This window comes from Gossypium hirsutum, chromosome D06, assembly GCF_007990345.1.
Source record: "Gossypium hirsutum isolate 1008001.06 chromosome D06, Gossypium_hirsutum_v2.1, whole genome shotgun sequence".
NCBI classification, from domain to species: domain Eukaryota; kingdom Viridiplantae; phylum Streptophyta; class Magnoliopsida; order Malvales; family Malvaceae; genus Gossypium; species Gossypium hirsutum.
The window spans coordinates 59,069,682-59,080,859 of NC_053442.1; the positions used below are offsets into that span (position 1 = coordinate 59,069,682).

Sequence of the window (11,178 nt, forward strand, 5' to 3'; positions counted from 1 at the left end):
CAAAGTCTATGACCATCGCACCAAATACGTCAAATGGAGGTCTATTGGTTAGATAGGGATCATTTGGCCCACAAGAACTGGCCCGATTCAGTAAACTGTTGGAAAAGACTGTCAGATTGAAGCTTGGGTGGCCCAGTAATGAAGATATAGCAACATAGGCTATTTTTAGTAAATATGAGAATCATATCTTATAGATTTAATTTGATATGGTGTATCTTGTAAATCTCATGATTTAAGAGATATGATTAATCTCATCCGTCGATGTAACTTGATCTTGACCGTCGGTTTTGGGAGAGCTTAACTATAAATAGAAAGCCTCCCCCTCACTTGTAAATCACTCCATTGTATTCATTGTTTCATTATTCTTTGTGAATAATAGAATATTGAGAGCATTTACTCAAACACCTCTTGTGTGTTATTTTCTGTGGTTTTCTGTTGTTCTTTTGTGGCTTCTTTTGGCATAAATTGCTTCTGATATACAAATTGGTGCCTTGAAGGAATCCTCACTTGTGGTGTTAAGGCTGACTTAGGCGAGTTTGGAACGAACAAATTACCTAATGCTACATGGATCACGAGACTAAAGATTTAGCCCCGTGACAAGTGGCATCAGAGCTATTAGTTGCGAAGGCACCGTTGAGATGTCAAAAGAAGAGTTCGAACAGAGGTGGGCCAGAAAATCATTTCCTTTGAGGGAGATGTTGTCGGCAGTAGAGGAACATGTGGGTAAACTCGAGGAGTCCATGGAGGATGTGAATAAGTCACACAATGCGCTTGGTGAATGCATAGATGATTTGTGGGAGCAGTCTAGGGACTTTGTGACCATGTGTCTCACTTCCAATAGGGATAATGTGCAAGAGTTGCTAGATTTCTAAAGAAAAAAGCTGACGAAGAGAAACGATGCTCTCAAGGCCATGGTAATGGCTTTAAAGAAGGAAATAATGGCCAAGACAATGGCTTTGAACGTAAGAATAGAGGAGCTCGAGGGAAAGTTGGCCATGTGTCGAGTAGCCGTGGGGAAAAGAGTGTCAAGTGCAACACTCAATTGCGATGATGTCTCAAAGTTGAAAGAATTTGTGGGGACAAGGTCTATATGCGATGTGGACAATTTCTTGTGGATGATGGAAAACTACTTCCATGCCAAAGGCATCATAGACGATGCGGTTAAGGTAAATACTGCTTAAATATTTCTTACTAATATTACACTTTTATGGTTGCGAAGCAGGTCCATAGATAAAAGACAAAGTGGGATTAGGACATGACAAGAGTTTCAATGTGAGTTGAAGGGACAATTTTACCCAAAATTTATCGAGAAAAAAGCTCAAGAAAAGTTATGATGGCTAACGCAACGGGGCATAGTGGAAAGTAAGTTCGAGAGTTCAAAGAACTCATGCTCTAAATTTCAGATATGACCGAGAAAGAGGTATTGTTTTTTTCAAGAATGGATTGAAGCCGTGGGTCAAACAGGAAGTTGAACAAAAAGGTGTCCAAGAGCAGTTGGAAGCCATGACAGTAGCGGAGTCCGTGATTAAGCTTGGTCTAGGGAAAGACAAGCTTAAGTCTTTCAAGTCCGAAGAAATGGGCGTATGTAAAAAGGATCACAAGGAATATGATGATGGCAAGGGCAACGGTGACAATGGTGGTAATGGGAAACCACGAGTTGGGAAGAAGAAACCCGACAAAAAGAGGAACAAGTTGAAATGCTTTCTTTGCGACTGTTCACATATGTTAAAGAAATGTTCGAAGAAATCTGCGCTTTCTAAGAAGGAGAAGCCGATAGGTAAGGCCTTGAGACTTGATTCGAATGCAAGGGGTATCAAAACTAAGGAGGCTGAAAGCAAGAAGAAGTCATTGAAGTGTTTCTTGTGTCATGGTCCGCATAGGTTGCGGAAGTGTCCGAAGAAGTCTATTATTGAATGGAACGATGGGGCAGACAATGAGCCCAAGAAGCTTTGTTCGAGTAAGGGAAAAGTCAAAGCCAAGAGGGCAAAGAGGAGCAAAAAGAAGCGAGTAAAGTGCTTCTTGTGTCGTGGTCCGCATGAGTTGAGGAATTGTCCAAAGCAATCCAAGTCAATTGTGGTCAAAGAAAAGACAACATCGGAGCTTGTTGAGTCATTGGAGGGGCTTCCACACAAGGAAGATATGAGTTTGTCATCGAACTTAGGAGATAAAGTTACGATGAAAGCAGTGAAGCTGGGACCAATGAGACTCAATTCGAGTAAAGCAATGGAGTTGGCCGAATCGTTGGCGAGGCTTTTACCCATAGAAGAGGTGAGTTGGGCATTGAATTTAGAGGAAGTTAGAATTAATAAGGCTCATTTCTGTTGACACATCGGAGGAGCTACCACCTATGAAAGATGTGAGGTGTGCATCAAACTTTGGGAAAGTGGTGATGCAAGTTGGATAGTTGACTAGAGTAAATGCAACGAAGAAGGTACATTCTCAACACTCTGATAGTGTTTTGTATTCTAACTTGTTGACTTGGCAAGAACGTAGGGGCCCTTTCAAAGTTCTTAAGCAAGGAGGCTAAGGGACTGTGGGCAATTCGAAGCTAAGTATTGTGAATCACGAGGATTCTGTTCGAAGCATGTTAGAATGTGGGCAAGAGAGAGACGTGACTTCTTGCAATCGAGATGTATAAGTGAGTGGGACGGTTCGAGTTAATAAGCGACGTAAGCTGAGGCAAAAGTTCTGAAAAAAGGGAAAAACTAATGCCGTCAAGACGAGACCGAGGCGAATCAAGTCAGTGCCATTCCGAATGCGTAACGAGGGCGTTACGAGAATGGGTAGGGGAGAATGACACGGGTCGCAGTTCAAAGCCCGTGACCGTCGCACCAAATGCTTCCAATGGCGGTCTATTGGTTAGATAGGGATCATTAGGCCCACAAGAACTAGCCTGATTCAGTAAACTGTTGGAGAAGCCTATCAAATTGAAGCCTGGGTGGCCCAGTAATGAAGATATGACAACATATTCTATTTTTAGCAAATATATGAATCATATCTTATAGATTTAATTTGATATGGTGTATCTTGTAAATCCCATGATTTAAGGGATAGGATTAATCTCATCCGTCGATGTAACTTGATCTTGATGTCGGTTTTAGGGGAGCTCAACTATAAATAGAGAGTCATTCCCTCACTTGTAAATCACTCCATTGTATTCATTGTTTCATTATTCTTGAGAGTAATAGAATATTGCATTTACTTAAACACTTCTCGTGTGTTATTTTCTGTGGCTTTCTGTTGTTCTTTTATAGCTTCTTTTGGCATAAATTACTTCCGATATACAAATTGGTGCCTTGGAAGAATTCTAAAGGAATCTTCACTTGTGGTGTTAAGACTGACTTAGGCGAGTTTGGAATAAACGGATCGCCTAAGGCCGCACGAATTGCGAGACGAAAGATCTAGCCCCGTGAAATAAATTGGTGCCTTGGGGAAAACGTAGTATTGTGGCAAAGCTTTGATCATCCAACTGATAGTTTTCTACCTGGGATGAAATTAGGGGTTAGCCATGGGAGAAACTTCTCACTTACATCTTGGTTCAGTGATTCAATCCCTGCGTTTGGGTCGTTTAGAATGGAATGGGATCCTGCACGAAATAAATTAGTAGTTTGACTTAGAGAGAGGATTTTGTGGACAAGTGGTGAAGATTTTGAAAATATTGGCCCCTTGGATCCATTTAATATGAATTATGATTTCACTAATGTTTCTAATCCAAATGAGAAGCATGTTTATTATACCCTTGTAATTAGTTAATACACTCTTGAAGAGCGAAGGAAAAATGGTAGGTTAGTGTTGCAGGACGATGGGGATTTACAACTTGGAGACATCTATATAATCAATTTACAAATCTGTGATAGTAATAGCGCAGAGAATGGTTGTGAGAGATGAGAAGGACCAAAGTGTCGAAAGAAAGGTGATAAGTATGAATTAAGAACCATATGATATACACATAAAGATTCTTTAAACGACACATTATATGGGAACACCAATCTTTCCTTGAACGATTGTAAGGACATATGTAGAAAGACTTCAAATGTTTGGGAGTTGAAGCGGAGAAGGACCTTGGTTGTCGATTTCTTTTAGGGCATTATGAAGAAGGTGTATTGGATGGACTTTCATTTCAACTTATAATTCACAACTGTCCAAGTAAGTTTAATATCGCTTGCTCATGTTCCAATCTTTGAACTTATTTTGATTCGGTAGTATAGTATAAAGACAATCAAATACATGAATACCTCTCTTGTTGTATACATTGATTGCAGAGTCGGAAAACTTGGATATTGATTTTAATCTCTATGGCAATGGCTCTAATGATCATAGTACTGCTTTCCACTCTGTTTTATTTGAGAAGGCGAAGGCAAATTAGAAAGGAAGGTACTAAAATGGAGGGGAATCTCAAATTCTCAATCAATTGATATTTCAGTATTATTTTTTTTAATGTATAATTCAACTTTGCTTTGAACAGAAGAGTACCTACTTGACTTAATGGCTTCAGAAGACGCAAGTGACGTATCAGAGCTTCAAACTGGAAACAATGGTCTTAATCTAAACATATATACAGCAGGCTTAATCATGTCTGCTACAAATGGCTTCTCACCAGATAATTTGCTTGGAAAAGGTGGCTTTTGACCAGTTTTCAAGGTGTTTGCCAATCGCCCCATAAGTGAATTAGTGATAATGATTTCATCAATCTGCCTACACTTGAAAACTTGTTAAATCATTAGGGAACATTGAGTGATGGACAAGAAGTTGCAATAAAGAGATTATCAAGCGGATCAAGCCAAGGGCTACTGGAGTTCAAAAATGATCTTATACTTATAGCCAAACTGCAAGACACAAACCTTGTGCGGCTCTTAGGCTTTTGCGTTCAAGGAGAAGAGAAGATGCTTGTCTATGAGTACATGCCTAATAAAAGCTTGGACACTTTTATCTTTGGTCGGTAGTACCAACTCTTTAGTTATTTCTTCAACTGTCGATGCTAATTTTTATGTTTACATTGTCTTTTGTTTTGTTTTTTTTTTCTTTCTAACAGATGACTCCAAAATGAAGCTATTAAATTGGGATAAACGTTCTAGAATTATTGAAGGGATAACTCAAGGGATACTTTATCTTCATAAATACTCGAGATTGAGAATAATTTACAGAGATCTGAAGTTGAGTAACATATTGCTTGATGAAAACATGAACCCCAAGATATCAGATTTTGGGTTGGCCAAGATATATACAAAACGAATGAAGCTGGATCAAATACGAAACAGATTGTCGGCACATAGTAAGTACACACTTCCTGTTTCCATGTCTTGTCCAACGAAAGAATATGGTTATTAACTGTACTGTAGATGAATTCATGCAATGGTTACATGTCTCCGGAATATGCAATGGAAGGCATATTCTCTGAAAAATCTGATGTTTACAGTTTCGGAGTTATGGTTTTGAGAGTTGTCAGTGGTCAGAAAAATAGCAGCCATTTTGAGTTTGATCGTGCACTTAACCTGGTTGGATACGTAAGTTCATATCATATTCTTGCAGTAGTTAGCATAGACTAAGCTTTACCGATATAAAGCAAACACCATTTTTTTTTTTAACTCCATGATTGATGTCTGCAGGCATGGGAACTATGGAAACATGGTGGAGCATTAGAATTAATGGATCCGGCTTTAAGTGATTCATGTTTTAAACAATACCAAGTTCTAAGATGCAGTACATTGAGTCTGCTATGCGTGGAAGATAATCCATTGGATAGGCCAACGATGTCTGATGTTATCTCTGTGCTAAATGGAGAGATGCAATTGGCATTGCCAAAACAGCCTGCATTTTCCACTGGAATAAGGATTGTAGAAACAAATATAGAGAGCAAAGATGTGGAAATTTACTCATTGAACGGCCTAACCATGTCTACCATGGATGGAAGATGACCAAAAGACTTGTACTCGTGTTAATTTTTATGTTTCGTGTTATATAAGGGCTGGAAATGCTAAGATTATATTTTTTTATATTACACCAGTGTAAAAATTAAAGTAGTCTTATGTATTTTCATAATTATTTATATTTTATATAAAATATTAATATGTTTAATAGACTACATGCACATAACATAATTGCTGATTGACAATTCTTTCTTATATGGTTATAACTTATAGGTAGGAAATAAATCTACGACGTCGTATTGCTTTCTGTACTTTTTTTTCTAAAAAAGTATAGATTTTTCTTTATCGACCTAATTGATTATTCTAAAAATGGTTTGCAGCCATCTGATGCGCATCAAGACAGGACCACTTGTTCAAACTTTCAAAAGTAATATCCTCAGCTGTACGACTTTTTTTCCTGATGAAATCCTTTTCTGTAAGACTTATGATTGGTTAAACGAGCAGTGGTGGTGCCTTTTCTGAAAGTACATCTGTTACATGTGCGGCAACTAAAGCAAAAGTGAACGCTGTTTTAGGACAAATTCCCTAAACTGCTCGGTTCATGAATTCCTTTCTCAGTTTCCCCAATCCCTAAGTTTCTGCTCACACTTTCCTCATATTTCAGGTGATCAGGTCAGTCTTCCCTAAACGTTCTTAATATTCCTGTTAGGGTTTATTTTCCCAGTATATACATGTATACTTATCTGCTGTTTTTCCCTTAAATGAAAGAAAATGGAAAGCTTTCTGGGTGTTCTTCATACATCTGGAAACCCTTGCGATGCTAAAGAATAAATTTTGATAGAAAAAGATGAAGGTCTCGATTTTAGATTTTATGATGTGGGTCAACTTCTGTTTATCAAAATAATGACCTGTTAGTGATTTTTGATGTTTGCGTATCTTCCTGGCTAGCATAGTAATTGGTTCAGCTTTGAATATTCCATGCTTCCCCTTCTGTTTTGCTACAATTTAGGGTTAGTAACTGCAAAATAATAGATTAGGTTGTGTTCCTTTGCTTTTCAATTCAATTTTAGAATTACACTTCATCAGCTTTGTTCATATGACATTCATGAAAATCTTTTGTTTTTGTTTATCAAGCTTTGAAGATTCCTTAACTTTCCCTTTGTTTTGCTACAATTTTAGTAATAGTACCTGCTGAATAATAGATCAGATTGTATGATTTTTGGTTTTCGATTCTATTCTAGAATTACACGTTAAGAGTTATTGGGAATGAACTTGTCTCGGTCTGCATGGTTCTGGGATTTGATTGAGAGTTTGATTTTGATATTAGAATGGCTTCAAGTGATAATGGGAATCTGAAAGAGCAAATTGAGGAATCCAGTGATACTAAAACAACAGGGCAAATTTCTCTTCAAGTTTCATCGTCACAAAAGATTCTTCTAAACAGTGAAAACCCTCAAAGAAAGCCATTTATGAACTTTATGTCTCCCCCAAGTAGATTCAAGTTTCTTGACTTTAGCTCTGCATCTGCTAGTTTCAAGCGTTTTGCCGAAGAAAGAGATGAGGTTTCTCGGTTGGTGGCTTCTTCAAGTGGTCATAGGATACGAGAACGTCTGACTGGGGTTTTTGCTAAAAAGATTGATTGGGTTTCTCTCATGAAAATGTGTAAGGAATGGATTAGGGACCCTATGAATATGGCCCTTTTTGTATGGATCCTGGCTGTTGCTATCTCGGGTGCTATTCTGTTCCTTGTCATGACTGGAATGTTGAATAAAGCGCTCTCTAAGAAGTCCCAGAGAGATGCCTGGTTCGAAGTCAACAATCAAATTCTCAATGCTCTGTTTACTCTCATGTGTTTGTACCATCACCCTAAGCGTTTTTACCATCTTGTACTTCTTTGTAGATGGAAACCAGAAGATGTTTCCCGACTCAGAAAGGTATACTGTAAGAATGGGACCTATAAGCCCCATGAGTGGGCACATATGATGGTGGTTGTTGTGCTACTTCATATCAACTGTTTTGCTCAGTATGCTCTTTGTGGTCTGAACTGGGGATACAAGAGATCTGAGCGACCTCCTATTGGTGTTGGGATATGTATGTCATTTGCAATAGGTGCACCAGCATTGGCTGGTCTTTACACCATTGTTAGCCCTCTTGGGAAGGATTATGTTTCTGAAGTGGACGAGGAAGCACAGGGGGGGATTGATGCTAGTGAAATTAGATTAGAGCAGTCAAGACGAAAATCATTCGAGAGGAGATATTCATTTGCATCTGGCGAGGGAGAGAGAATTGTTGAAAGCAGACCGCTCTGGAGTGGAGGGATACTAGACATCTGGGATGACATTTCTCTAGCATATCTTTCTCTTTTTTGTACCTGTTGTGTGTTTGGGTGGAACATGGAGAGGCTCGGTTTCGGGAACATGTATGTACATATTGCTACTTTTCTCCTGTTTTGTATGGCTCCTTTCTGGATTTTCAATTTGGCTGCTGTGAATATCGATAATGAGACTGTCAGAGAGGCTCTTGGTTTTACCGGAATTGTTCTTTGTCTGTTTGGTTTATTGTATGGTGGCTTCTGGAGGATTCAAATGAGGAAGAGATTTAATTTGCCAGCTTACAAGTTTTGTTTCGGTCATCCAGCAGTAGCTGATTGCACGCTATGGCTATGCTGTTGTTGGTGTGCCCTTGCTCAGGAAGCACGCACCGGCAATTCTTATGATATTGTAGAAGATAAGTTCTTAAGAAAGCAAACAAACAATGGTAACGAGGTGCGAATGTCACCTTTACCTCGTGAACAAGGGATTGGACGATTTAGTTCTGACCCTAGTTCTTCGCCCGGGTACGGTTCTAGCCCAACCACGAGATTTACAACCAATTCTCCAAGTCCCAGAATGATTTCAAAGGAATATTATAGTCCTGACCGTCAGCTTTCTACAGTGAAAGAAGAGTTTTCTATAGGAGGTAAAGATGAAACTATGATTCCACCTACTCCGTCATCGATGACACAGAGAGAGGAAACTCAATTGAAGACATTGACCAATGAATTGAAATACATTATATAAATTTCACATTTTCTCATACTTCGTCATTTCTTTTCCATTTTTGGGGTGAATATGTAAGTAAAATTTGGACTACAATGATGTTGTGGAGACATCTTTTTCTTAGCAGCATTAGTTTTCAAATGATACTGCAAATTTAGTTTATGAGTGTAAATTGTAACTTTGATACCTAACCTTGGCATTAGCTTTACGAAGCAATCTAAAGCTCAAGGGCAGTTTCCAAACTCTTAGAAACTTCATATTGTTGCATGTATTTTTTTATGTTGTTGAAACCAGGGTATCAACTGTCGGCTGCTGTGACTAATCCTTTCGGTGCTATTGCTTTCCAAAGAGATAAACAGTTGATTACGAAATGTGCTTCATTCCCACGAGGGAGGAGACTATCACGTCACACCTTGTGGTATGGTTCCATGTACCTTATTGTTCTGTTTTGCCCCCCCCCCCCTTCTTTTTTTACTCATCCTCACTATCAACCTTTTTTTTTTAGTTATGTTATTTGGACTCAGCTGGATACAGGTATGTTCCTAATAAGCATGTTCGATTTCTTTTCATATATTTAGAGGATTGTATTTTCATACGTGTTTAGATATAGCTTATTAGTTTGAAAAGCTTTTCCCCTAATTAAGTTCCGAAAGAAACTCAAGTCTCAAAATCTCGAGAAATGTTTGATGATCCTTTCCCATCTTCAGGCCAATAATTTGCAGGAGACATTCATTGTAGAATCAAACATAGAGCTTGTATCATTGTTCAAAATACTAGCAAATTTTATTTTATAGCAATATTTAATAAAAATATATTTTCTTGCAAGTCTAGTGTCAACAAAAGCAATGGTGGTTCTTTCACAACAAAGGCAATTAGAAAAAAAAAAGCATTGATGATGATGGCTTTAATCATTAATCAGATATGTAAGTGACAATGTTTCACATCAAAATTATGATGTGCATTACACGTATGAAATTAAATGATTTAGTAGAGAAAGATGATGACTTTGTGGAGGTAATGGAGGGTGACAATAGCCACTTTTAGTCTTCTGTTAATTAAGGTAGGTGGTGTTGCCATTTGGCTACTTATTACAACGGTTAAATAGCGCAGGTCATTATCATGGCCAACCATATACAAGCTGTCTGGTTATTGTTGGTGTTTCATCATTGCTGCGGACGTTAATTGTTAGTGAATATAAACGATAAAAAGAAAAAACCCGCATTATAGTTATTATGGTGAGTGCTACGAGATATTCCATGCCATTGCGAGTAGGGATGACAATAGACCTCTAACTGTCTAACTTTATCCCATGCCCTTCGCCATTGATAAACCCTTGACCAACTTGGCTGACTATTGATCATTTACATAATTGATTCCTTCAAAAAAAATCGTATTTTATCTCAAAATTTTGATTTTTTTTAATTTAATAAAATTTTATATATTTTTTAAAATTTTCATATTGATTTTTTTATAGTTCATATAATGTTCTTATAAATTTTATTCCATATCATTTATATATTATAAAAAATTTTGAATTTAATAAAATTTCATTTTTTTATATATTTATTGAATTTTTATATATGGTTAGATATTATTTATATTTTTGGAAATTTGAATTTTTTAAGGAACACTACATGGCGTGTTCTTATTGGTTGGGTGTCTCACTTTTTTTAAATAATTAACTTTTTGGACAAAAACAATAACAAAATGATAATTTGGGTATCGATATAGGACCAAAAAAATTAGGTATCAAATTGAGAAAACATATATAATTCAGGGGCTAAATCATAACATAAGCCTTTTAAGAATAATTATTATAAAATCCGTTAAATTGTTTTAATTCAAAATGAGTCCAAAAAAGCTCTAAGGGAAAAAAATATTTTTTAATAGTATTATTCACTCATAATTAAGGGCTCTCTTCATATTTAAATAATATCTTTCAATTTCTTTCTTATATTACATTTTTATTGTGTATATATAAAAAAATTATATTAATTAATTTATTTAAAAATATTCTATATATTACAGACTTAGTCTTAACTCAGTTGATATTAGTATTATTGTAATAAAAAAGTAAATAAATTTTAAGCGTATTAAAACACATTTATCTTTTTATTTAAAAATGAAAAAGGGTTTATTGAAAATTTACCAATGGGTTGGCGGAGGCAATGAGTGTTTGGCAAGATAGGCTGCTCAACATTTTATCACCATAGTTATAAAGTGTATTTAAGTTTCTATTTCAGTAATTAGTCGGCTGAGTTGAGAAAATTGGT

The 11,178-nt window shown here is 36.9% G+C and overlaps 1 protein-coding gene and 1 pseudogene across 4 annotated transcripts; both read left to right on the forward strand.

The window, feature by feature from the left end:
- The first annotated feature begins 911 nt into the window (after nucleotides 1-911).
- LOC107899849 (cysteine-rich receptor-like protein kinase 10) lies at nucleotides 912-5,945 on the forward strand (annotated as a pseudogene).
- Nucleotides 5,946-6,227: 282 nt separating this feature from the next.
- LOC107900579 (uncharacterized) lies at nucleotides 6,228-9,147 on the forward strand. Of its 4 annotated transcripts, none has more exons than XM_016826232.2 (2): nucleotides 6,228-6,539; nucleotides 7,195-9,147. In XM_016826232.2, exon 2 carries the CDS (start codon nucleotides 7,196-7,198, stop codon nucleotides 8,924-8,926), a length of 1,731 nt encoding a protein of 576 aa, XP_016681721.2. In that variant the 5' UTR covers nucleotides 6,228-6,539; nucleotide 7,195; the 3' UTR covers nucleotides 8,927-9,147. The 4 variants fall into 4 exon arrangements, with proteins under 4 accessions (XP_016681721.2, XP_016681722.2, XP_040951917.1 ...); XM_016826233.2 differs by having other exon boundaries at nucleotides 6,258-6,539; nucleotides 7,109-9,147; XM_041095983.1 differs by having other exon boundaries at nucleotides 6,258-6,531; nucleotides 7,109-9,147.
- The last annotated feature ends 2,031 nt before the right edge of the window (nucleotides 9,148-11,178 follow it).